The sequence below is a fragment of the Engystomops pustulosus genome, chromosome 10, assembly GCF_040894005.1.
Source record: "Engystomops pustulosus chromosome 10, aEngPut4.maternal, whole genome shotgun sequence".
In the NCBI taxonomy this organism is placed as follows: Eukaryota; Metazoa; Chordata; class Amphibia; order Anura; family Leptodactylidae; genus Engystomops; species Engystomops pustulosus.
Window position 1 is genome coordinate 62,643,325 of NC_092420.1, and position 27,559 is coordinate 62,670,883.

The 27,559-nt window shown below is 44.6% G+C and overlaps 1 protein-coding gene across 1 annotated transcript in view; it reads left to right on the forward strand.

Moving 5' to 3' along the window:
- The window catches only part of KLHL20 (kelch like family member 20), a 144,952-nt gene extending 133,081 nt beyond the window's left edge, over nucleotides 1-11,871 (forward strand). Inside the window, exon 12 of the mRNA XM_072127977.1 lies at nucleotides 11,787-11,871. Within this exon, the coding sequence (XP_071984078.1) occupies nucleotides 11,787-11,856 (70 nt within the window). The 3' untranslated portion in view covers nucleotides 11,857-11,871. The remainder of the gene's footprint in view (nucleotides 1-11,786) is intronic.
- The last annotated feature ends 15,688 nt before the right edge of the window (nucleotides 11,872-27,559 follow it).

The following is a 27,559-nucleotide window of genomic DNA, read 5'->3' on the forward strand; positions in this document are numbered from 1 at the left end:
GAACACAGAGATGCTGAGCCGCCGGGGCCTCGTGGGAATGGCAGCAGCCCAAGCCACAAAGCAGCTCAGACCAAAACAGAGAACAGAGTCATCCCGGGGACTGAGAAGCAAACTGGGCACCAGGAGGGGTTTAAGCACATTAAGTGATCATCAGCCAGGGATGCTCTGCAGATTTCCAACAGACCTCTGATTGTTGTCAATGAACGGACCCCCCCCCCCTCATGACAGTGACCTGACAGCAATCAGAGATCCTGAAAAGTAAAGGTTATTCAGTGTGCAGTGATTAACCCCTTACACACCATTGCAGGTGGGATGCAACTTTGACAAACTTTCAGCTGAGAAGTGGCCCCGACCACCTTTTCCGCCATTTTGGAGTGGGCAAACATATATTGTACATACATATATTGTATATAGGCTGTATGAGTGAAAAAAAGAGATGTAGTTCCTGCTCACCTTCTGGCACCATTGTCCCCTCTGCGCGAGATGCATCCAATAAAGCCCCACGGACTATAGGCACGAAATCCAAAAAAGAAAAAACGATGTCCGCGCTCCAAGGGATGTGCAGATAAAACAAAGTCCTTTATTTCATATTCATATTAAATCAACAAACGGCAGATGGCAAAGGTGTGGTGGCCCAAGTAATGGTGACCTACGCGTTTCGCCCTCTCTCAGGGCTTAATCATGGTCTTTAACATACACCTAACAGCATTTCAATTTAAAAACCCCCGCTTCAGTGATGGCGTGTGACGTCACAGTCACGTGACAAGGCTCACGTGACCGGATTGTGTCACGCCCACCCCGGTATAGCGTGGTATCACTTACTTCCTATTACAGTTCTTAATGAATTTTGATACCACGCTATACCGGGGTGGGCGTGACACAATCCGGTCACGTGAGCCTTGTCACGTGACTGTGCAACACCCTCGCCGATGCAATGGCGAGGTAGTGCTTGTGAATACGTCCCACCTGTAGGTAACACCACATTACACTACATGGTCCTGATAGGACATAGGGGTATTGCAGTGGTTAATCCTGCCTGGCAAGGCAGAGGTTAAGTATTTTGTATAATGCAAGATGCTATTGACCAATGTCTGTGTTACATCCTGTGACTGTGCACTGAGAGGTAATTGGAGGAGCAGCCACCACCTGACCAAAGGGAGGTAATAAAACCCCCTAGCCCAGAATGTTCTGGAGGAGACTCTCCCCAGAGGAGAAAGAGAGAAATCTCTCTCAGGAGAGAGACCAGTCCTAGTCAGGCCCTCTGGGTCTGCAGGACGACAGCAGAGAGTAGTTAGCTGAGCAGTAGCTCAGAGTCTCTAGCATACCAGACCAGTGCAGGAAGAGCCTAGCCCCTGCCTGAAGTGGAAGATTAGACTAGAGCTAGTGTAGTGAGGAAAAGGGGTATCATTCCTACCTTCAAGGGTGATACCTGAAGAGATCCAGGACCGAGCTGAAGCCTCCTCTAAGGACACAGCTGCCTCCCAGCCTGCCCTATACATCCAGGCTGGTGAACTACATCCTGTGGCTCCCTCCAAATACCTCTCCAGTACTCCACCTGTTAAAGACACGTTTTCTGCAGTTCCTGCCGGTTGCAATAAACGAACTGTAAGTTGTTTTCTTCAACTTCTGTCTCCGTCTGGTCCCTGCTACTACAACTACCATCATCACCGGCACCCTGTCCATCACCCAGAGACTCACACTCGGGACATTAAGGGGTTGCCCCAGGGAGATCCGCTATAGCAGCCGCTCCCTCATCTTTTCTTGCCAACACCACCCTGCTGGAGACCTGCCAGGCTGTAGGACAGCCCTCCGGTTACCCCGTACCAAGCACCGTGACAACAGCGTGCTTAGGCCGCAACCGCCAGCCACTCCGGTATCGCGGGCCCGGCTGTCTCCAGGCCTCACCTTTAAGGCTAGGCCCCGGTGGGGGATGTTGCAAGTGGCGTCACGAACAGGATATAGACTTCTGTGCCTTATTACGGCATTAAAGACTTTCTTTTATTAAAAAGACTGTGCTGCCTAACCCAGCTGCCATCCGGGTTTAGGCCTAAGGACTTGTACGTTTCTGGAATGAACTGTGTTATACTGCTGCCACGTGCTGTCGAGCGCCGCTCCCGCACTCCAGAGGTTAATCCTGGCAAGAACTGTACCAGCTCTGCTACATCCGGCGCTGCCGCGCCTGAAGATTTTTACCTCAGGAACTGTGGCGCAGCAAATAATTCAAGCCCGCCAAAACCTTCACTGGCGGGAAACCCAGATGACGCATCAAGCTCCACCCACGCGCGAAGGGCGCGAACCCCGCCTCCTGTGGCGCAGGAAAAATTAGAGCCCGCCACAGCTCTTGGCGGGAAGGACTTGGACTCCTCCCACTGGCTCGAGGCGGACTTCCTGCCCTGCCTCAGAGAAGGGCCAGATCTTGAGTGGACTTTGGACAGCGAGGACAACGCCATGTGGGGTCCTCCACCTTTCCCTCCTGTGGAGCGTCCGGAGTTTTATGAGGTCCTAGAGACTATGGTGGTGTTCTCTGCGCAGCCTGTCCGAAGACCATCCGCTGGACATCGGCTGCACCGAGGATTGACTCGGGCCTTCGTCACCAGGACATGCTACCAAACGGTGACGCAGTATCAAATTCCACCCGGGCGGTTCCTCGTCCCTATCCCGGCTACCATCCCGGTACCGCGGGTCCACGTGGAGGCGCCACGTGGGGAGGCCCCGACTCCTGCGGAGCCAACGCCTGGGCCTAGTGTTGCCGCTCCACCTACTCCGAGGCCTACTCCTCCTGCTGCGCGGCCTGCTAGCCCCGCTGTAGTGGTTCCTGACCCTCCGGTGGTTCCTGCTCCTGTTCCGGCACCTACCTGTCGTCCAAGGAGATCCGAACCCGAACCGGAGCCACGAGCCCCAGCACCGAAACCTCCGCAGCCTCAAGGCCGAGGTGAGGCCACCCGCCGGCGACTCCGAGACGCTGTCTCGGAACAGCGACGCCGAGAGAAGGAGGCCCAGCGGTATATGGCCGGCAGATCCACAGCGGGAGCTTGGGTTGAGAAGAACCGCACCACCGGCATGGTCCGGTTCTTCGACAAGCGGAAGGGCTATGGCTTCGCCACCCAGGACTACACCGGACGGGAAGTATTTATACCCCGTCACACGCCATCACTGAAGCGGGGGTTTTTAAATCGAAATGCTGTTAGGTGTATGTTAAAGACCATGATTAAGCCCTGAGAGAGGGCAAAACGCGTAGGTCACCATCACCTGGGCCACCACACCTTTGCTATCTGCCGTTTGTGGATTTTATATGAATAGGCTTTATGAGTGTATACATTGTGTATATGAGGAGGAATTCACACAAACAAGACCCCATATGTATACTTACAACGGAGGGCCATTCGTGTGTGGATATTCCCTTCATTTACAACTGTTACTCTGTACCTGTTCTCTAGATTGCTGGTCGCTTGACAAGTTTGGGAAAATGGGTGAAGAAATCCTTTAGAAAACACAGGCATATTATGGTTTCCCCATTACTTTACGGGTTTTTACTACCCGCACGCCGCTATGAACATGTTATAGTGTTGAAGCCCAGCTCACCACATTTACTATAGTCTCAGTCTGAGTTCTGGCGTAGTCTAGAGCACAAAAAAAACTTTGCCAGTTACAACCTAGTCTACTGGTCGGAACTGGTGGATTTTACGACTGTATTTTCCAAGAGGCAGGAGCCGCTTAGCAGATATGGGCGTGGTAGTGCTGGCATTATAAAAACTAGTCTTAATATTTCATGTCTTCATACTGTACTTCGCCTTGTGTGGTTGTCATTCATAATAAAAACCTAAAGACAGAAAACCTAGTAAAAGGCATGACACAACTTCTTTGCATTTGAGAACAATCTTTATTAAAAATTTTTAGACCCTCCTCCATGGACCAGACACGGCGGCCTCCAGTGGCTTACAAATTGGGATGAAAAAACAGGAATGCAAAATGGGCATATGGACCAAAAAAAAAAAAAAAAAAAAAAAAAGTAAAATAGTCTATTGTGCAATTAGAATAAGTGATTTGGTTGGTCCTTTACAATTCTTTCTAGGTACACTTTTAGGAGGATTACAAAGGGGTACACTGCATCTCAAGATGAGACCCATGGTCATAAAACAATGATGATGAGACAGAGTACCTAAATAGAATTGTGGCCTGACAAAGATGAACAAAATACGCTTAACTCAATGCAATGTAAGTGCATTAATAATGCCTCAAACAGAATGAACAATGGCCTCCCGATTTAGAAGGATATGGGGAAAAAAGGAGGCTTTCCCTAATGGCCATTTTTAAAAATAAGGAAAATCGCTTTTGCTCATCATATGCCTCCGAGCAATAAGTGCACAACAAGGCATTCCCCAAACTACATTACACGGACAAACATTGTCCGGTCTCTGAAAATGCTATTAAAAATACTTTCAAGAGGAGACCTAGACGGCGTTCACACAAGGAACTCATCAGTTGCCACTTAATTCAGGGGAAAATTAGGACTTTTCTACTTATTGTGATGTATCCATTTAGCTTTCAGTGGGTCCTTCTTGGATACATCCGTATACACATTATTTCCCTGGATTGCCGAGAAGTATCTTTACCAGCATTAGCTTTTCTTGCTATTCATGTGTTGTACTGACAGTGGCTGTGTGTGGATACTTTTCCTTGTGCCATGTTTTTGTTGTACATCCCACTACCTGTTCTTTCTCTTGAAGGATTTTTTTTTTTGTTCTATAGCATTATTTTAGTCGCATTAATAAAAGTTTGTTTTTATAGTAATCATGTTTGATCATTTATTGATGTTTATGTCCATTGTTTCTTGGGTTATTGTGTATATTTGGATGCCTCTACAATCTAATTTTGGATCTCTGTGTTTTGGAAATTGCCCTTTTGCTAAAATTGTTTAAGGTGAATTGCTGGTTTCTAAACAATGCGGCCAGTGGCGCCCTGTTGACATTAACAGTTAAACGGTGAAAAGCCTTTTTTATTGGCAGAAATTAACTTGAGCCTTTTTAAAGTGCTCTTTAAAATGAAGTTTTGGCCAACTGAAATGAAACCAAAACCAGATAATCCACATTTCCATCCAAAAACTGTTCAAATCAAACTAAAATGAAAAAAAAAAAAAAAGAAGTTGTGCTGAATGCAGTTTAACTCAAATGTCCATTCTATTAAACAGTCAAAAAATTTTAGTTTTAGGAGCACCGAAATAATTTTGAAGTAAACAAACATCACAAAACAAGGCAACATCTAGAAATGCCAGCATAAGGACTAGAACTAGATTGCTTCACAATATATATCTATCAAAAGTGACAAATGGAGACACTGTTTAAAGTAACTCAAGTAAACGCTTCAGCTTGAAAGTGGATGGCTTGGAACAATCCATGAAGGGGTTCCCATTTAAGCAAATCACTGATCGTATCTCAAGTGAAAAGCTATGAAACCTTCCAATAGGTTCTGTATCAATTCCTCACCATTTTCTAGACCGTAATTCTACAGAAAGCTTCATGGACAGATTTCGATCTACAGGAAGTAAGCAATGGTCATGTGATGTTACACAGGTGCACAAGGTGAGTATCAGGGAGTAATCAAAGCTGTGTGTTATAACAAGTCATGCACCTGTGTGACATCACATGACCATGGAGCGGTTCTGCCCACATGAAGCATACCTGAAAGCTTTAAGTTAAAAGATACAGAAAAGCATGAAGAATTGATGCACAATGCATACTGGAAAATTGCTAATTTGCATTTTTTGTATAAAGAAAATAAATATTTTTTTTTCATGAAATGGGAACCACCCCCCTTTAATAGGGATTTTAAACTTTCACAAGTTTAATAAAAAAAAAAAAAAAAAAAAAAAAAAAAAAAAAAGCCATCCAAAAATAAAGTGCTTTCTAAAGCAGCAAAATAGACCTATACGGTAGATGGAGGATAGTTAGTATTACATGGCCAACACTTACATTGTTAACATTCGTTTTTCAAGCTGGTTCACTTTGATACGCAAGTCTCTAATAATTTTCAAAATTTCGTCACACTTTACAGAAACTTGCTGGAACTGTTGTAGGATCAGGTCCAATGTAGAAGTTGTAGGATTGGCATGCAGGTCATGCGGTGTTTGACGTTCGCTGGGGATCGGCTCTAATGTAAGGGTCAGCACTTCTTCCCTTTCTCCAGGGTTACTCTGTGGGGCAATATAAAATGTGATTGAGGAAAACTCAGATGTAAATATTTAAATGAATTACCAGTTCCCCTACTTAAGGACACCCGACTTACACACGAACCCTAGTTTTGACTTAAATACAAACTGCCTGTATAGGTGACTTAATACACTAAGAAGTTTCTTCATTTGTACCTGTGATGGCTCCTCTGAAATTTCAGCTTGTAATTTGGGGACGGCCCTCTCAATGTTCTCTGCATTAGGATGCTGGGATCGTTCTAATTATTCGAGAGGATAAAGTGTAAGTTTCTGCTTGACTTTTACAAGGTCCACCAAGTTTTCAGTTTGTTTTTTGTGCACTTACTTAATGCAATATTTCGACGAATTGCACAAAGCAAAGGATATTGGTGGTTTTTCAAGTAATTGTACCGCTTTAGGATCTCAAGCGGTGTATGCTTGGTTCCAAACTTCTGATATAAATGTTTGGAGACATCTTTGAGTATTTTGGCCTTCCTGCGGATCTCTGCACGACGGCTGGCATCCTTGTAGCCCATTTTGTAAAGCTCTTTTGGGTGAAATGCTTTGGCCCTCTTTTTCAGAAGTAGGCAACCTTTGAAAAAAAATATTAATAATTTTTTATAGAGAAAAGTACAAGTCTTGTTTATTTAGAATCTGCCCTTTAACATTATTAACCCCTTGCCACAAATGGATGTACTATTACTGCGTCCTGTGGCAAGGAGTGTATGTAGAAGGTTCACAGGCTGAGCCCTCTCCATACATGGTGGGTGTTTGCTTCATATTACAGCAACCCCACTCACTACTAACATTTTTTGTCTTGATGGCACTGATAGCGGATCTTAACAATTAAACACTGCTGGCCTATGTGGGCCGCCATACTGAAGGGGATCGTCCATCCCCACACCTACAAGATGCACTGATGTTGGCTGCACATCCAACTTCCAATGTACTGTGGCCAGGGCCGCCGATAGGGCAGTACAACTGGTACTGCCCTATGGGGCCCGGACTCTAAGACACGGGGGGGGGGGGCCCGGCCGGTGGGCCGCAGACTGTGCGGTCTGTGCTGCACAATATGTGTGGGGTGGAGGCGCCGGGGGCCGCTGGTTAAGTGCGCAGTGCGCTGCGTACAGTTCTTTCATGCTTACCCTGCCGCCAGCGTCGCGTCGGTCTCTGCGCGCTTCCTCCTGGGCTGGCTGTGTGATCCCGCGAGATCCAGTGCTGGGTCACAGCCTGGTCTCGCGGGATCACACACTGTCTGCAGGAGAAGAAGGCGCGCGCAAGAGAACGAGAAGAAGACCGGAGCAGCCTTTTCCTTTTTGTAAATATATTTTGTGGCTGGGGCCCCGGGGGGGGGGGGGGGGTTGTGGATAGGTCTGATGGGGGCAGAAACGGCTGACCTGAGGTCTGATGGATAGGGGCAGAAACGGCTGACCTGAGGTCTGATGGGGGCAGAAATGGCAGACTTGAGGTCTGATGGATAGGGGCAGAAATGGCAGACTTGAGGTCTGATGGATAGGGGCAGAAATGGCAGACTTGAGGTCTGATGGATAGGGGCAGAAATGGCTGACCTGAGGTCTGATGGGGCACATTAAGCTGACCTGAGGTCTGATGGGGCACATTAAGCTGACCTGAGGTCTGATGGGGCACATTAAGCTGACCTGAGGTCTGATGGGGGCACAGGACGCTATTTGAGGTCTGATGGGGGCACGATACGCCGACCTGAGGTCTGATTAGGCCACGAGGCGCCGATCCCTGTACTGTGACATCACTGTGTTTATTATCCCTGTACAGTGACATCTCTGTGCTTATTATGTCTGTACTGTGACATCACTGTGCTTATTATGTCTGTACTGTGACATCACTGTGTTTATTATCCCTGTACAGTGACATCGCTGTGTGTATTATCCCACTGCAGGAAGAGGTAAGTGGTCTGTGTTTGTTTTCTATTTTTCAGGGTCGTGAATGCAGAGGACTACGTCGGACCAGCTTTTTTTTTAATAAAATGGTCAAACAGGGGTCTGGGGGAGTGTTTATTTCAATAAAATGTTTTATACTTGTGTGTGTATTTTTTTTACAATACTACAGTTTTAGTAATTGCGGCTATCTACAGACGGCCCTGATTACTAATACTGGGCTTAGTGCTTGCCGGAATGGCAGGCCAGCACTAACCCCAACATCTATTACCTCGGCACCCACCCACAAGCTGGTCCGACGTAGTCCACCGAATCCGACGTAGTCCTCTGCATTCACGACCCTGAAAAATAGAAAACAAACACACAAACACAGACCACTTACCTCTTCCTGCAGTGGGATAATACACACAGAGATGTCACTGTGCAGGGATAACAAACACAGTGATGTCACTGTACAGGGATAATAAACACAGTGATGTCACTGTACAGGGATAATAAACACAGTGATGTCACTGTACAGGGATAACAAACACAGTGATGTCACAGTACAGGAATAATACACACAGCGATGTCACTGTACAGAGATAATAAACACAATGATGCGACTTGTTAAAATGTGGCACTATACACAGAGGGCATATGGCACTATATACAGAGGGCACAGTGTATGTGGCACTATATACATAGGGCTCGGAGTATGTAGCATTACTATTGGGGGCCCTGCTGTGTGTAGCACTAATGCTGCTGTTTTATTCAGGGCACAGCATGTGGCACTGAGATGAGTCTGTGTCAGTCTGCAGGATGCCAATGTGTTGGTAAAGAATAAAGCTACAGAACTAAGAAAGAATAAAGCTTCAGAACTCAGGAGAAGACGTCACCTGTAAGTAACTAAATGGAAATGATTATTCTGCTACTGACTGTGTATGATGAGTGTTGTAGTCACCTGGGTGATGTACAGCTAATGATGGGTGGTAGCATTGTTTTATGCAACAACAACTCTCAGTATCCCTTTACACTTCTTCAGGCCATACTGGGAGCTGTAGTTTCACACCATACAATGTGAACAAGTCCTAAGGATTTGGTGAAAGGGCTCTTTTAAATGGTACTAGCCCTACTGTGGGCACCTAAACATATATGAAATAAAAGGTTTTTGTACAATAAATCCCCCTCATAATAAAACTTCAAAAAAGCCCTTTTCCCATCTTCCAAATAAATAATGTAAGGCATCCCATGGTCTGTCACTTGCAATGGAGGCAGCAATCAGCAATCATGCTTTCACACGTAGCATGTTTGCTGCATGTTTCCCGCTGCGTGTTTCTCGGGACCAGCTCAGCAAACCCGCTGCGGGTATTTTCCCCATTGACAATCCACAAATCCAATACTACTGCGGATTTATTCCGATCCCATTATAGTCAACAAGGAAAATACCCGCAGTGGGTTTTCTGGGCAGGTCCGTCCTGAGAAACACGCAGCAAACACGCTACGTGTAAAAGCACCCATGAACACAGCCTTATACATAACAAGCAGTGTTTCATAGACCTTGATTACTAGCAAAAGTCCATTATTTTCTCTTGGCTAGTAAATTCTGAGAACCCTAACAATGTACCATCACAAATCTGGCTCTCAAAAACGGAAGGAGCAAAGACAGCGTAAAGCTGAAGAGGAAAAGTTAAAGAAAAAAAAAGTCATAGAGCAGTACTTTAAAAAGCCAGAAAGTGACAGGGGAGATGAAGTTCAGGAAGTACGGACAGAAACTTCAGAGGAAATGATTGTGCAGACTGCTTCATCATGTCACGCTGCATCTGAAAGCATTTCTTCAGTGATGGAAGAAGAGGATGAAACATGTAATGTGCCACCTTGTGCAGTATTAGAAGAAGGTGTACAAACACAGTCCTGCACCACGTCCCCAAAAAGACCAGTCACTATAGAAGAAGATTCTTCTTCATGCGCAGTTATGTCTTCCAGTGCTTGTACAGAGATGGAAGAAGAAACACCTTCCAGCACAGATGTACATTCTAACCCTGAGACTCGAGATGTTGCCCTTAACTTAACTTCCTTAGAACAGTCAAGTGAGGAAGAAATTGACTGGAAAGACCCAGCACTTTGGCCAGATGTCCTCAAGGACAATGAAAGGGAGAAGATTGTCCTCTCTGGACTTTTCAATGCCGAACAATTAAATAATATGGCACAATCGCTACCTAAAGATGTTAAGGACCATTCTTTCAGTGACTTTCTTCTTTATGCCAAGTCATCAAATGGACGTGAGAAGATTTTAAGAGACTGGCTGAGATGGAGTCCAAGCAAAAAAGTGCTCTATTGTGCAACTTGTATGGCATTTTCTAATGACCGATTCACTAAAAAAGGAAGCATCCTCTGTAGGAAGGATGGTTTTGATCCTTCAAAGTACATGTGGCATCGGTTGTACATGAAGTTGCCAGAGCATGAACAATCTGCCCAACACAGAAAGCACTACTGGAGCTGGAGAACACTTCAGAAATCTATAGGTGGTCATGGTGTTGATTTTGTGATTCAAAGAAATTTGTCAAAGGAAGCTGATAAGTTTGTGGCACTTTTAGAAAGACTGTTAGATGTCACATTGCATCTAGCTTCCCGGAATATGGCATTCAGGGGGAGCTCCCAAAGGATAGGAGAAATCCATAATGGCAACTTTCTGGGAACCTTGGAAATATTGGCAAGATACGATGTTGTATTGAGAGAGCATTTAGAAAAAGTCAAGGCTAGCCAAGAAAAGGGAAAGAGACTTCCAGCTCATTACCTTTCTTGGGCTACACAAAACGAATTCATTAATATTTGTGGAAAACATGTCCTAAATGCCATACTTTCTGAAAGGAAAGCAGCAATTTATTTTGCAATAATTTGTGATGCTACCCCTGATGTGTCACACACCGAGCAAAATGTAATTGTTTTGCGATACGTTTACAGAGATCCCCAAAATGGAAAATGGAATATAGAAGAAAGATTTATTGAATTCTGTGATTTTTTTCAGAAGACAGGTGAAGAAATCGCTGATATGATCATGTCAAGACTGAATGAACATGCCATTGATCTCCAAGATTGCAGAGGGCAGGGATATGATAATGGAGCCAACATGTCTGGAAGAATTAAAGGTGTAAGAGCCAAAATCCAGGAGACATGCCCAACAGCGTTGTTTTGTCCCTGTGCTGCACATTCTTTAAACCTTGTGGGAGTACATGCAGCCGCAAGCTGCCCTGAAATGAAGACATTTTTTGGTAGTGTAAACAGGCTATATATACTGTTCAGCAGCAGCCCTGCAAGATGGAACACACTGATTGAGGAAGTCGGAAGGTCTTTGCATGGTTTAAGTGAAACTCGGTGGAGTTCAAGAATAGAAGCTGTACGGCCAATTGCACAGAACCTACCAAGTATTTTGAAGGCTCTGGAAAAAGTTCTTGCTTCCAGAAAACTTTCAAATGATGTACACTCAGATGCCCAAGGTCTGTATGACTATTTTTCATCTTTTCGGGCAGTGGTTTTAGCAACATTCTGGGTAAAAGTTCTTACCAGCTTTGAGGAAAGAAACAAAATTCTTCAATCAAGGTCTATTTCAATGGAAATTGGAGTTGCCAACATTAAAGCTCTTTCTGACGAAATGAAGCTGCTTAGAGAAAAGTGGCCTGTTTTACTTTCTGAAGCTAGTGCAGTAGCAGACTGTATGGAGATTCCCAAGGAACTACTGAACCACCAACAACTGCGGCAAAGGAAATCAAAGCATCATGATGCAAAAGATCCTGAAGAGCACTTTAAAGCTAATGTCTTCCTTGTGGCAACGGACACAATAATTTCTGACCTTCATCAGCGCTTCAAATCTATGGAAGAAGTCTGCAAACTATTTTCTCCAATCTTGAAAGTGAGAACAATAAGCGAAGAAGATCTGGTGGCATCGACTGAAGAATTGATCTCAGCATACCCTAATGATTTCACATCATCTTTACTCAGTGAGCTACAACATCTTCAGAAAGTGTATGAAGCTACATTTCCAGAAAACATGGGTCCCTTACATTTGCTAAACGCAATCTACGAACTAGAGCTTCAAGGAATATTTGGAGAGGTGTGTATTGCTCTTCAGATTTTCACTACCCTCCCACTTTCAGTGGCAGAAGGAGAGAGGGCATTTAGCAAACTTTCATTGATTAAGAACTATCTGCGTTCTACAATGAGTGAGCAACGTCTAAACAGCCTAGCAATCCTCTCCATTGAACATGAACTTGCGAGACAACTCTGTTATAAAGATTTGATAAAAGATTTTGCAAATCTGAAAGTAAGAAGACTGATTGCTCCGTGAATCTGAATTTGCGGTTACTTTGCCAAGATCTAGCTGATGTGGCTTCAGGCCAGAGTATAGTTTGTAGAACATGGTCCTTGCTGACCGCGTCACAAGGACTGCACCCTAAGCCAGTTATAATGCAAGGAATTCCACAGTGCTTGGAGTGGCAGTGCACTGTAAAGACAAACGATGTCATTACAGTTCACTGCAGCTCCAAGTGCTCAGAGCTCCCTGCATCATATATGGGTTATGATGTGAGAAGTGCAGTCCTTGTGATGCAGTCAGCACAAGGACCATGTTGCACCAACTGTACACTTTTTTGGAGCTGCTGGGACCAACTGTTTGTTGCAATAGAGGCTCAAAGTGATTTGAGTTGGTTTAATTTTTTGTTTACACCTATGGTGAAGTTTACATATATTTATAAACATTGTTGCATTTACTTTATCCATTGAATGCTGATGCTTATTTATTGGCATTCTTGTGACTACACACTTATAGATGCATGCATCTAATAAAGTTATTTTTATAGTGTGGTACATGAGTATTTTGTCTTTATATATATCCCTTGTTTAAAGGGAATCGAGCACCAGGTGCACAGCATAGTACCTGAAGGTATCATGCTATGCACCTGATGACCCTGACTTCAGCACTGTAAGTTCCATCAAAATGGCCTCTATGGTTATCCTTTAATGCTTTTATAAAGAATTATGTTAATTACCAGCTTAGGAGCAGTGGGAGTGCTCCAGTGCACCTAAGGGCTCCTTATGTCACCCAGCGGCCAGTCCTGCGGTGATCCGAAATCCCGATACCTGTGCCTGCTCAGCAGCCTCTGTGAATCAGTGTGCAGGTGCTGGGACTTTAGGTTTCCTTGGGGCATGCAATGAACGCTCCTTCTTTTCCTTCCCATTGGTTCTGAGGAAATATGAAGTCCTGACCCTTATGCAGTGATTCACAGAGGTTGCTGAGCAGGCACAGGTACCAGGACTTCAGATTACCTCAGGACTGGTGGCAGGGTGACGTAAAGAGCCCTTAGGTGCACTGGAGCACCCCCACTGGTAATTAACACAATTCTTTATTAAAACATTAAAAGATAGTGGCGGCCCTAGCAATTGCACTTTATAATGTTATATTTGTTATATGTTGTCTGTTAAACACTTTTATATGTTTACTGTTCACCATGCTTTAGTTTTTGATGCCATATTTGCACTATAATAAATATACTTGACCAAAAGTATGACTCCTATTGGCAATCTACCAGAAGAGTGTGCCTTGTCGTAGCAACAGGCCTCAAACCCTGTTTGTGAAAGGTCACTGCGGGGGGCAGGAGGCTTGTTCGGTTTTGGGGTGTGTTGGGGCCCAGACACTTTTGCTGTATGGGGCCCCGAATTTCCTGATGGCTGTCCTGACTGTGGCTATGACATCGCCCACTGAGCAATGTAGCGGAGATAGCAAGCTGGACATAAACTGATTTGAGCTTGACTTTAGTGCTGTACTTTATGCCATCACCCTTTTCCAGGTTGAGCTACAGATGCAGAGAGTGCATGTACTTCTGCAAAGTGAAAGTCACCAGCAGCTTCTTCTATATTCTGCCTTTGGCTCACAGGCTGAAGGGGGGCTTACTTTAAACACCTATATCTCCTGAACCCTTGCACATAGAAACACAATTCTAGTGTCTCCTCTATGCATGATTTATATGATATATGTTTCTCTGTGTCAGGGTTCCAGAGATATGACCGTTTGAAGTTGGTCACTGTCATGACATTTATAAATGTCCTTTCTGCACGGGAAAAATTCAATATTGTGGTGCAGCAAAATGTACTAATAGGAGGTGCAAAGTAGAACACCCCAGTCTTATACTTATCTTTGCCCAATAATAAAAAAAAATTCTTTTATCTCCCCCATGGTGCTTATTCCTGACTGCATGCATTTTAGAGGAAACAAATGCCTTTGGGCCACATCCTCCCTGTTCGCATTTGAAAACACAGTTGAAACAAAACGTCTGAATGCGTCATTACATTATGTTAATATTGCATTTACATCACATTTCAATGAATGCAATGTTAACATAAAGCTGCATTCACACAGCCATGTGCTCTCCTGGACAAGCACATGGCCGGGAGGAGAAGGGTGCAGAGCTCATCACCTCTTCCATAGGAACACGAGCGGCCGGGCCCCAACACAGTCAACGCAGTTACACACAACGGGACATGATAACTTAGGCCTCGGAGACATAGAAGTCTATGAGGGTAGGGATCAGGCCACAAATTATGCCCCTGAATGGTTGTACGAATGCCCCCTAATACACATTGATCATAGTCTGGTCTCCTGATATTTCCTGTGCAGAACAATGCACAGCGCCGCCGGGGTTCAGGTGCAGGGTAATGGCAGTGCAGCAACGCCCTGAAGCGGGCCACTGCACGACATGGCACCTGCACACCAAGGTGGCCAAGGGGGGGAAGAAGTGGCAATGCCTGGCCTCTGCGCAGAAATCACAGCTTGTGTGCTGTATTTTCAGGTGTACAAGCGGTGATAAATTTCCCCATAATGTTAACGAAAAAAGAATTGAATGCTTTACAAAGCGTTAACAAATGCAACATGAGCTCACAGCCCAAAGGCTGCATTCACACACTGAATTGTGTTTCAAAATGCATTTAAACCAATCAGAACTGGGAAGGTCTCGTCCCGATCACGTGTTTCAATTAAAACACATCCGATCGGTAAAAAGCCCCACATGTTATGTGAGCCCCTGCCCATTCTGTTTGAATTGTGTCTCAAGATGCAATTCAAAGAGAAGGAGTGCGTGCAGCCGTGGTCAGTTTGTGCTCGCGGACTGTGCCGGGTCCCGCTTCACAGCAGCAATGAACGGTAATCATTACAGTATCAGCGCCGCATATCTGCATGATTCAAGGAATCTCATCTCATTACAGAAAAAAAAATCCTTTTGCATATTTAGAAAGCTCAGGTGCTGTCACAAATCACGTTCTTGGACCATTTTAAAGCATCCATTTTCAGCCCGTTTAAGAACGGTGCAAAAACACAGTCTAAGCACACTCAGACTTCACATTTTTGAATTGCATAGCTATTGCATGGAAATGGTGCCAAAATTGCTATAGTAATGTAAATGATGTGTGAATGCCGCCTAAGGCTGTGTTCACACATTCTGATTTGAGACGAAATCCAAGGGCTTCCCCTGTAATCACATATCGAGGTAATGTTGCATTTCCATCATGTGGTCAAGAGGGAAGCCCTTGGATTGTGTCTCAAAACAATCAAAACCAGGGGCGTAACTTGAGGGGGTGCAGTAGTTGCAGTCGCACCAGGGCCCAAGAGGTTTAGGGGGCCCTCATGGTGTCACTTTCAAACATGAGAAGACTATTACAGGCGGTCCCCTACTTAAGAACACTCGACTTACATACGACCCCTAGTTACAAACGGACCACCGGATATTGGTAATTTATTGTACTTTACTCCTAGGCTTCAATAAACAGCTGTAACAGTTATCAAAGGTGTCTGCAATGAAGCTTTATTGTTAATCCTGGTTCTTATGACAACCCAACATTTTTAAAATCCAATTGTCACAAAGACCAAAAAAAATTCTGTCTGGGATTACAATGATAAAATATACAGTTCCAAGTTACATACAAATTCAACTTAAGAACAAACCTACAGACCCTATCTTGTATGTAACCCGGGGACTGCCTGTACTATAAACCATACATTATAGTCAGGGGCCTGGCACAGACTTTGCACTGGGGCCAATCTCCTTCTAGTTACTGAAATGATCAAAACGCAACGTGTGAACACTGCCCAAGACAGCACATGTGTCAACAGAAAGGAATATACTTTAGGGCCAAGCCCTTCCATGTGTTATTGCAAGCTCCACATGTTACTGTGGCCTAATAATGCACATACAATAGAGACGTCACATTAATACTGCACATGAATACAAACAATACATATAACACAAAGATACTGCAAACAAATACGTGCAATACATGACACAATCACACTGTACACCGTTTCTTCCTTACACTTTGCCCCTGTGGAGGGAGAAATCTTCTCAGTAGATCTGTGCTCCCCCAGGTCAAGTGCAAATTCTCATCTTCAGAGTTGATGATATAAAGTGAGAAGGAGACGCCCAGGAAGTACCAACACTTTCTGCTTCCTGTGATGTGAGTTGCCCCACCTCAACAAGTCCAAGTGCTCAAATGGACCTGGTCCTTCTGTTCACTTGGATTTAGCTTACTCTATATAAGGATTCTAAAACCTTTTTCATCTATTTTACCATTTTACAGGAAAAAAACTAATATAGAGGAAATCTAATTTGTTTTTGCATCGCCATCTTTTCGGAGATGTAACTTCAATATTTTTTGGTTGAAGAAGCTAGGTTAGGGCTTATTTTTTACGTGTTGAGTTGTCCTTTTCAGTGGTACCATTTTGGCGCACACTTAATTTCTAATCAGCCAATCACATGGCGGCAACTCAGTGCATTTAGGCATGTAGACATGGTCAAGACAATCTCCTGCAGTTCAAACCGAGCATCAGTATGGGGAAGAAAGGTGATTTGAGTGCCTTTGAACGTGGCATGGTTGTTGGTGCCAGAAGGGCTGGTCTGAGTATTTCAGAAACTGCTGATCTACTGGGATTTTCACGCACAACCATCTCTAGGGTTTACAGAGAATGGTCATCCAGTGAGCGGCAGTTCTGTGGGCGGAAATGCCTTGTTGATGCCAGAGGTCAGAGGAGAATGGGCAGACTGGTTCGAGCTGATAGAAAGGCAACAGTGATTCAAATCGCCACCCGTTACAACCAAGGTAGGCAGAAGAGCTTCTCTGAACGCACAGTACGTCAAACTTTGAGGCAGATGGGCTACAGCAGCAGAAGACCACACCGGGGGCCACTCCTTTCAGCTAAGAACAGGAAACTGAGGCTACAATTTGCACAAGCTCATCGAAATTGGACATTAGAAGATTGGAAAAAAATGTTGCCTGGTCTGATGAGTCTCGATTTCTTCTGCGACATTCGGATGGTAGGATCAGAATTTGGCGTCAACAACATGAAAGCATGGATCCATCCTGCCTTGTATCAACGGTTCAGGCTGGTGGTGGTGGTGTCATGGTGTGGGGAATATTTTCTTGGCACTCTTTGGGCCCCTTGGTACCAATTGAGCATTGTTGCAACGCCACAGCCTACCTGAGTATTGTTGCTGACCATGTCCATCCCTTTATGACCACAATGTACCCAACATCTGATGGCTACTTTCAACAGGATAATGCGCCATGTCATAAAGCTGGAATCATCTCAGACTGGTTTCTTGAACATGACAATGAGGTCACTGTACTCAAATGGCCTCCACAGTCACCAGACCTCAATCCAATAGAGCATCTTTGGGATGTGGTGGAACGGGAGATTCGCATCATGGATGTGCAGCCGACAAATCTGCGGCAACTGTGTGATGCCATCATGTCAATATGGACCAAAATCTCTGAGGAATGCTTCCAGCACCTTGTTGAATCTATGCCACGAAGAATTGAGGCAGTTCTGAAGGCAAAAGGGGGTCCAACCCGTTACTAGCATGGTGTACCTAATAAAGTGGCCGGTGAGTGTATAGTTTATACACGTGTGTAAGAGTGTATTAATCCCTTCAGGCCTAAGCCATTTTAGACCTTTAGGACCAGGTCTGATTTTTAAAATTTTCCCTGTGTGATTATAGGAGGTTATAACTTTGTAATGCTTTAACATATCCAGGGAATTTTATGATTGTTTTCTCGTCATACATTGTACTTCAAAGTAATAGAAACATTTTGTTGATATCTTTTGTGTTATGAAATAAGTGGAAATTTGGCAAATATTTTAAAAAATCATTCGTTTTCAAAGTTCAAAATTTTCTGCTTTTCAGGCAGATAGTTATAGCATCCAAAAGTCCGCTTTATATCGGTGTAACTTTTTATACATCCTCTCTCTTTTTTAGGTTGCTCGAAGGTTCAGGATTGTGGATGCAATTGTTCTCATTTTTATGAAAATAGTGAAAACTCTCTGAGAGTGACTTTGAGAGGCCTAAATAGCAGTAAAACCCCATAAATTATGTAATTCTAGAAACTGCTACCTTCAATGTGTGAAAACTCAACTTTAAGAGGTGTGTTAACCCTTTAGATGTTTCACAGGTATTAATTTTGGTCAAAAATTAAACTGTCATAAAGTAAAAACTGACATAAGACTCCACAAATTTTGATACCCAATTTCTCACGAGTATGAGGATGCCCCATATGTGGTTAAAAAGCTGTAAGGGCACACGGCCGGGGATAGAAGGGAAGGAGCGCCATTCAGAGCAGATCTGCAGTGTCACATGTTACACTTTATAAAATAGAAATATAAAGAAGTTCAGCGGCACTCACCATTCAGTGCGAAGAGTACTTTATTGAGGTGTGTACAGGTACAGAGCGGGGCCAAGCGGCGACGGGCCGTTTCGCGCTAATCTAGCGCATTCTCAAGCCGAATGACGTCACTTCCCGGCGCCGCGCACCTTATATGCGTCGGGGCCGGTCGGCGGCGTCATGGAAACAATAATACAACAATAGGCATTAAAATAAACGTGAATGTGACAGTTAAAATACATATAGTGTAACAATATTAAAATCACACCAGCCAACTTGTTTCTCGCCTTTCTTGAGAACCGCTGTGTCTACTCTCTGGACAACCCGTACGCCTCAAACATCAAGGCATTTTACCGTTATGTGGACGATGTATTTATTGTCTGGGAGGGCACCCGTGCCGAATTTTTTGAGTTTGTTGAATACCTTAACACTTATAACAACATGAACATGAGATTTACAGCAGTTTTTGGCGAGAAAAGCATCGAATTTTTAGATGTTAAGGTCTTCGAGAGTCAGGGTGAACTGTGTACCTCTGCTTTTAGAAAAAAGACAGCTACAAACTCTCTCCTTCACTTCGAGAGCTACCACCCATCCCACACTAAAAAGAGCTTGCCCTACGCCCAATTTTTGCGACTCAGACGCATCAACAGTAATGACCTTTTATTTTGCCAACAAGCGAAGGAACTAGGTGAATGACTTATGGCTAGGGGTTACCCCAACGAGATCATTTTAGAGGCCTATAAAAAAGCTTCCATGTTGTCCCAAAAAGACCTGTTGGATCCTGATTCCAGACAGAAAAATAGGCAACACACAGGGGGCCAAAAACTTTTAAAAAGTAGAAAAAAGCTCACTTTCTCGTTTGAGTTTAGTCCCTGCGAAAGAGCCATACGTCAGGCTATCACTAAGAACTGGAGCATCCTAGATCAGGATCCCCAACTCAAGGACATCGCTAGTGAACGCCCATGCATCGCCTTCAGACGGTGTCCTACAGTCAGAGGCATGCTAGTACGTAGCCATTTCTCCACACAGAATTTATCCTGGTTGGACAGAAGTGTTCCCATGGGTAACTTCAGATGTGGTTCTTGTAAATTTTGTGAATACAACAGTCAGCTCAAAACTATCCAACTGGGAGGCGTCACACACAGGGTTAAGTCATTCATTTCATGTAAATCCACATATGTAGTCTATATTATCTTCTGCCCATGCAAATTATTCTACATTGGAAAAACAATACGTAAGTTATATGTTAGGTTCAGGGAACATTACAAATCGATCAGCACGGGGGATGGTTGCCCCAGACTGATCGACCATGTAAAAGAACAGCACGGCGGAGACCCACGGGTTCTACGCTTCGCAGGGTTAGAGCAGGTTAAAGTGGACCCCCTTGGTGGGGACAGAAAAAAACAGCTACTTAGGCAGGAAAGCAAGCAGATCATCCGGTTCAACGCCACGGGCGCCTTAGGTCTGAACGATAGAAACGACTATAGCTGCTTCTTATAAATGTACTTACCGTTGTTCTAGGTGTAAACTCCTCTTTCGGTATCTATTATATACATTTTGTTGTCCATTAGACTCTGTGTACAGTGTTCATCCCTTAGGTCATTATTGCGCTTCATGCCTAATTTCCATTCCTAACAGCAGGTCCTAGTACCGGCACATTGTGCTGGTGTGATTTTAATATTGTTACACTATATGTATTTTAACTGTCACATTCACGTTTATTTTAATGCCTATTGTTGTATTATTGTTTCCATGACGCCGCCGACCGGCCCCGACGCATATAAGGTGCGCGGCGCCGGGAAGTGACGTCATTCGGCTTGAGAATGCGCTAGATTAGCGCGAAACGGCCCGTCGCCGCTTGGCCCCGCTCTGTACCTGTACACACCTCAATAAAGTACTCTTCGCACTGAATGGTGAGTGCCGCTGAACTTCTTTATATTTCTATTTGGATTATCTTTGCTCCTGCTGAGCACCACCGTATTCCTAGTTGTGCAAGAAGGCGTGACCACCCTGCCTATAGTCGGCCGTGCTGCTGTCGAGACCCAGGCATTATTGGGGTCGTATGGTGCCGGACTACTGTTTTCTTCGTTGTTTGAACACTTTATAAAATGTTTATTTTTTTCTAATTTTGACATATGGGGGGTGATTTTTTGTGGATGAGATCTAGTTTTCAGGTACATCATTTCCAGGGGTTTCAATAGCTAATAATCATGTGGGGAGGAGGGCTATTTGCCGGGTGGGTTGCAGGGCTTTTGCTGTGCCATCTTTTGGGGGAGGAATGCATCCAACTGTTACGTCAGGCAGGGGGGATGGCAGACAGTGACCTGGCCGGCGGTTTCCTAGGAGCACAGTATGGACACAGAGGGAGGTGCTTGGGGGAACGGCATCAGTAAATTATGAAATAGAGGACATGGGGCCACAGGAGGCGGCTGAAGGGCAGGGGCCCACAGGTGGGGTAGGATAGGAGGCTACAGGAGGAGGCTAGGGGACAGGAGGGGGCTGTAGGACAGGGGGCTACAGGAGGAGGCTGTAGGACGGGGCAGCAGGAGGAGGCTGGAGGACAGGGGGCAGCAGGAGGAGGCTGGAGGACAAGGGGCAGCAGGAGAAGGCTGGAGGACAGGGCGCTACAGGAGGATGATGGAGGACAGGAGGCCATGGGTAGTGGAGGATAAAGGACAGGAGGGGGCTGGAGGACAGAGGGCCACACCATGTGAGGAAGGGAGGGGGTTGGAGTACAGATGTATGTATTAGTTTGGGCAGATAAATGAAAGTGGAAAACCAAATGTAAAGGGAGTATAAAATTAAAGAGGGTTTTATATATTGCATTCAGGGGTATTATACTATGTGGGGACCATTAAGGTTAATATTACACCATGCTTCTGGGTGGGACAATGGCATGGTTTATAAAAAAAAGGGAGAGGGACTATTTGTCCCTCTTACTCTTGCCTAAAAGTTTGTAGTAGACTTTACTGTTATTAAAGAGTTTGCAAGAGAATCATTGCTGAGAGGACTGAGAGCATTGGGGCACATTTACTTACAGGGTTAACCGAGTTTACTGAATACACTGTGCAGAGAATCACAGTTCAGAGTTCTTTTTTGTGGTGCATTTTAAACATAATAAAGCAAATCAGCAAATACGAAATACTATCGTAGGTCAGCTCACCACATAATCCAGACAATCCTCGTTTTCTCGGCTCCAAATGGCTCCAGCATGGACAACCTTGGCCACAGGTGCACACGAAGCAACAATCGAGGAAGAAAGCTTTTTTCCAGCTAGATGCGAGGAGCCAGTATATCGATAAAATCATCAAAAATTTATTAAATCCATAAAGCGGTAAAATACACAGCACAGCATAATGGGGAAAAAAAAGGGGAAAGGGAGAACATGAAGGCTACAAGCCTACGCGTTTCGGTACATGACCTTATTCATGGCTTCTCATGAATAAGGTAATGTACCGAAACGCGTAGGCTTGTAGCCTTCATGTTCTCCCTTTCCCCTTTTTTTTCCCCATTATGCTGTGCTGTGTATTTTACCACTTTATGGATTTAATAAATTTTTGATGATTTTATCGATATACTGGCTCCTCGCATCTAGCTGGAAAAAAACATTTTAAACATAGGGCTTTTGATACAATTTAAAAGTTAAATCTCGCGCTCAGTCCGAATCAGTCGGACCGTCTGACGGCAGGTCCCCTAATTTGTGCCACATGGAAGCCAGCGCAGCTGCGCCACAAAAAGGGTTGCGTGCAGCACAATCCCAGAGCACACACTTTTTAAATACCTTTGCAAGCCGTTTTAGCCATGTAAAAAAAGGTGCACAGTCCAACAAACATGCCAGTGCAACCCTTAGTAAATGTGCCCCATTAAGTGCACCAATGATGCAAAAAGCGTGCCAGCGTCTGCGGCAACAGAGTATATCATCCTCTCCGGGTAAAGAGTGTGTTGTCACACCCTTTGTTTTTCACAGACCTCATTATATAAAGGGACCCCTCTGCAATCCTAGCCAGCATTGGTATAGGCAATTACCCTTTACTTCCAATAGCAGTTTAGTATATTGCAGCTGTATCATACTTTATCTCTTTATGATTTTTCCTTGCTTGCATTCATTCCACTTAGCTCATCCATATTCAACCCCATTACAATAAATCTGCAAGGTTGTTTTACTCTTATCTGTTGTGGGTTTTTCCCTTTGGCTGGGATCTCCCGAGTCAACCCCTGGCAGAAGAGAAAAACCCTTCTGCAAATCTACAGAGCTCCGAGCAAGATTAGGGTGGTGGCACTGTGTCATATTGAGTTTGAAGTCACCATACACCCTTCCTGTAGATGTTGGCCTGAAGAGGGGTTACATATGCAACACCCCTGCCGATGCACAGGCAAGGTGGTTGTTGTAAATAGTGCCCTCTCTTGGTCAGGAGTTATCTGGTTAGCCTGCTCAACTCATCCAGATGCTATCTAGGAAAACTTAGTGACTGCAGCTGTAGCCACTGCCTGGTAAGGCAACAGTTAACACTATGATGTGTGCCTGTACAATTATGTTCCTGTAAGGTGATTGGAGAAGTGCTACCACTTGACCAGGGATTACCTGACCAGAAGCACATGGTCTTTTGCTAGAGTCTGCAGACAGAACCAGACGTCAGGGTCTGTCTGCCACGGCCAATGTCCTAATTCCAGGAACTACAGGTGTCTCAGGCAATCGCCTAGCACCCAGGGCAACCGGACTCCGTTCCATCTGCACCAGCCAAGCCTGAACCTGCTACCAGGTAGCATGTAACCTTCCTGTAGACCAGCTCTCCATGACGCTTCCAGCTTAAGAATCTGCTGTTAATTGTTTGGCCATTGCTTGCTGTTCAATAAAGAACTGTAAGTTGATTTGCACAACGTTGCCTCTGTCTGATCCCTGGATACTGCTCCCGGCTGCTTACCACCATGGGCTTCCCCATCTTTCACCCAGGGATTCATCCTACAGACACCTCAAGGTTGCCCCAGGGAGAAACCACTGCATCAGCTTCTATCTTCTTATTTCTTGCACACACCACCTGCTGGAGACCTGCCAGGCTGTAGGTCAGCCCTCCGGTCCCCATACCAAGCACCATGACCACAGCATTCCCAAGTCCACACTAGCCAGCCACTCCGGTATTCTGGGCCCCGGCCACAGGAAAAGGTTAGGCCCCAGGGGGCTGTAGATTATACTGGGGGTCTAGAGATGTATATGCTGGAAGGCTTGGCTGGATATAGTATTGGCTGGAGGGCGGGGCTGGCAATAGTATATATTGGAGGGCTGGCTATGATAATTAGTGGTGCTCTTAGTTGACCAAGAGGAGGAGCTATCTCAACATGTCTGCTGAAGAGAAGCAGATGTATGGATGAAGCAGGAGCTGATCCCATATCCTGGTCCCGATGCCTTGGCTGCTCTGCAGCTGTAATATGTTGGTAATGGGAACAGGAGGCGAGACAACGTGAGACACACACGGACATTCTTCCAACTGACCGGGATGGTGGGACAGTGCTGAATAACTGTCACACCGGACCAGTGATGGATGTTGGAGAGTATGTTTTTTTGATTGTTTGGCCAAAGTCCTTATCTTTAAAGGCTTCTACCATCAGTTCTCCTATTAAGAAGTTCATGCAGGAATGCTATTACCCTGGACTGAGCTCTTGTAGCGTATAGAAAAGAACTTCTGTGGACAAACATTCCTCAAGTAACATTAGGACACATCTACAACAGACAAACGTTCACCTGGATAAAGTTTGGAATGTAAAAGATTCTGTGATGCTACAGCGTCAACAGCTGGATTTTGGATGGAGCCCTTATGTCTCCTCACAAACAAATGCAACACTCCTGCCAACTCTCCATGCAAGGAGCTGTTAGGGAGACTGATCACCTATCTAGGAGGTCTCTAAGTACTGGAGAACTTTGTAATTGCAGCTGTAGCCTCTGCCTGGTGAGGTAAGACTTAACGCTGTGAAATGTTCTTGTCCAATGATATTTCTTGTGATATTGTAAAGCAAGCTGGAAGCTGATTGGAGAATTGCTACCACCTGGCCAAGAAAGTATATAAATCCCTGGTGGGCTGGAGCACATGGTCTGCAGACTCAGTCAGAGAGTGTGAGACTCCATCTTGGAGCACATGTCAGCTCCAGTGAGCAGAGGAGTAAACAGCACATGTCAGTGTTGCAACAACCAGTGTCTCTATACCAGGAAGCAGAGGTACCTCAGGCCATTGCCTGATACCTTAGGGCAAGTCAGGAGACTTAAGCCCCAGTGCAGAGGTCCAGTGAAGCTACTACCAGGCTGTGGACAGCACTCATGTGGACCAGCTATCTCCCACCAGCTTGCTGAATCTGCTGCTACCGTTTGGCCTTTGCCTGCGGTTTAAAGTTGAATAAAGAACTGTAAGTTGAAACAACATGCATCCGTCTAATAACCCTTAATATGACTTGCCAACCTCCATCATCCAGGACTCCTACATACACCTCAGGGGTTGTGCAAGGGAGAAACTATGGCATCAGCCTCTCCCTCCATATTTCTTGCACACACCACCTCCTGGAGACCTGCCAGGCTATAGTTCAGCCATCCGGTCCCCATACCAAGCACCGTAACCATAGTGTGCCCATTTCCATCAGCTCTATTGAGAGCCAAGCTAAGTGCACCGACTGCTATGCTCATCTAGGGGAGTGACTAGGGGTCCGAGTGGGGCACACCGAGTGTGGTCGGGGTCTCATCCCTGAGACCTCCATAGATCAACAAGTTAGGCCCTATAACTTGTTTTGTGGGAAAACCCATTTAACGCAAAATACTCCACTACAATGCTAGTATATGGTGCTAGAATTGAATTGTGCAAAAAATTGCTACTTTTAAAAACATGTGTTTAAAAAAGACACAAACTACAAAGTGAATGTAACCCTTTAACTCCATAAGACGTACATGTACGTTAGGAAATGGGTCTGTTGCTGCATACATACATATATGTACGATATTTACATATATGTACGATATATGTAGCAATCAAGCAGACACAGAAGCTCAGCACCTCAACAGCTGGGATTGTGATACTCATGATCCTGACTGTTTAACCCTATAGATGTTGCAGTTATGGTGACAGCGGCATCTATAGGGCATTGCCAGGTACTCCCCCGAGTGATTGACACCCTCCATGCCAGGCACGGAGGAGGGAATGTGTTTTCCTAGATATTATTAGCTAAATGCCATGTACCTGTAGCTGACCTCAACATTAGAGGGAATCTGTCATCAGGATTTGACATTTTAACCTCATGACAGGTTCTTTTTTCTATTTGCATATTCATCACAATATCTTTTTATTTAATGAATCCGTTCTGCCATTCATCTTAAAACAATATTTAAATACATTCCTGGCTCCTTGCCTGCAAAGCCCCCTCCTCCCCGAGTTATGTGGGTGTCTACATGTGGCCTCTGATTCATGGTGTCATGTAGTAAACTCTCCTCACCAATCCTTCCAAGCCCCATCCCTTCTAGTGACCGTGATGTTAAAATCCAACATCAGGCATGTCCACGGGCAGTGGAGTCCACTCAACAGATTTACTATTTCTATGCGCATGCATCAATGTATAGACTCCACTGATCAGTGTACGTGCCTGGCGATGTATTGGTACAGCGTGGTCACTAGAAAAGAGGGGACAAGGAGGTAGCGGTGTGGAACCCTGACTTTGAGGCTGTATTAAGTTGCCCAGTGGTTTTCACTGGGGATCAATATCTAAATACAGGAATCTTTCATTGGGTTAAAACGTCAAAACCTGATGACATGTTCCCTTTAAAGCATATGGTGTGATGCCTTCATTCAGTTGGCATTGAAATATATGCATAGAACAAGTTTTAGCTCACACCCCAAAAGAATCTGGTTTATTACTAGTAGAAAGAGATTCCAATATGTCCTGGTCTAAAAACACATACAAACAGATTTATATATATATCTTAAGTGATAGATAGAGAGACAGTGTGAGGTGTAGACAATATTTTTAGGTGGTTCCCTTAGAAACGGTATTTAAGGCTAAATTTGAACTTTATGGAAATAAAATTGGCCACTTGTGAGATATGCCTTGAATATATAACTATGTGAAACACACACCACGGAGAATGTGCCATTTCTATGGATTAGCAGAATTATAGTTAGAAATTGCCAACTATGACCTTGGCTGTTTTTGTCATTCACTGCATAGGTTGTCTCTATTTATGTTATATAGGCGCATAACATAACATAAAACAGGATTTCCAGTCCAATCACATAAAGAGCAGTGTATTATTGTAGAGCTATAACCGTTGCTAACATTTCTAAGATCTTTATGATGGATTACATTCACAAATAGTATAAGGATTTAAAAAATGTACAAAGAGAATGTGACGCATTCTTCTATTCCTACATACCAAGTAAATACAGGCGGTCCACCTGACTTACAGACAATCCCTAGTTACAGACGGACCCCTCTGCCCACTGTGACCCTGGTGAAGCTCTCTGGATGCTTTACTATAGTCCCAGACTGCAATGATCAGCTGTAAGGTGTCTGTACTGAAGCTTTATTGATAATACTTGGTCCCATTACAGCAAAACATTTTGAAACTCCAATTTTCACAGGGGCAAAAAAAAAAATTGTATCTACAATTATAAAATATACAGTTCTGACTTGCATACAAATTCAACTTAAGAACAAACCTATGGAACCTATCTTGTATGTAACCCGGGGACTGCCTGTACTAATATTGGGCTATCCAAAATAATGGCTAGCTTCATTGTTTCTGTTTTGTGAT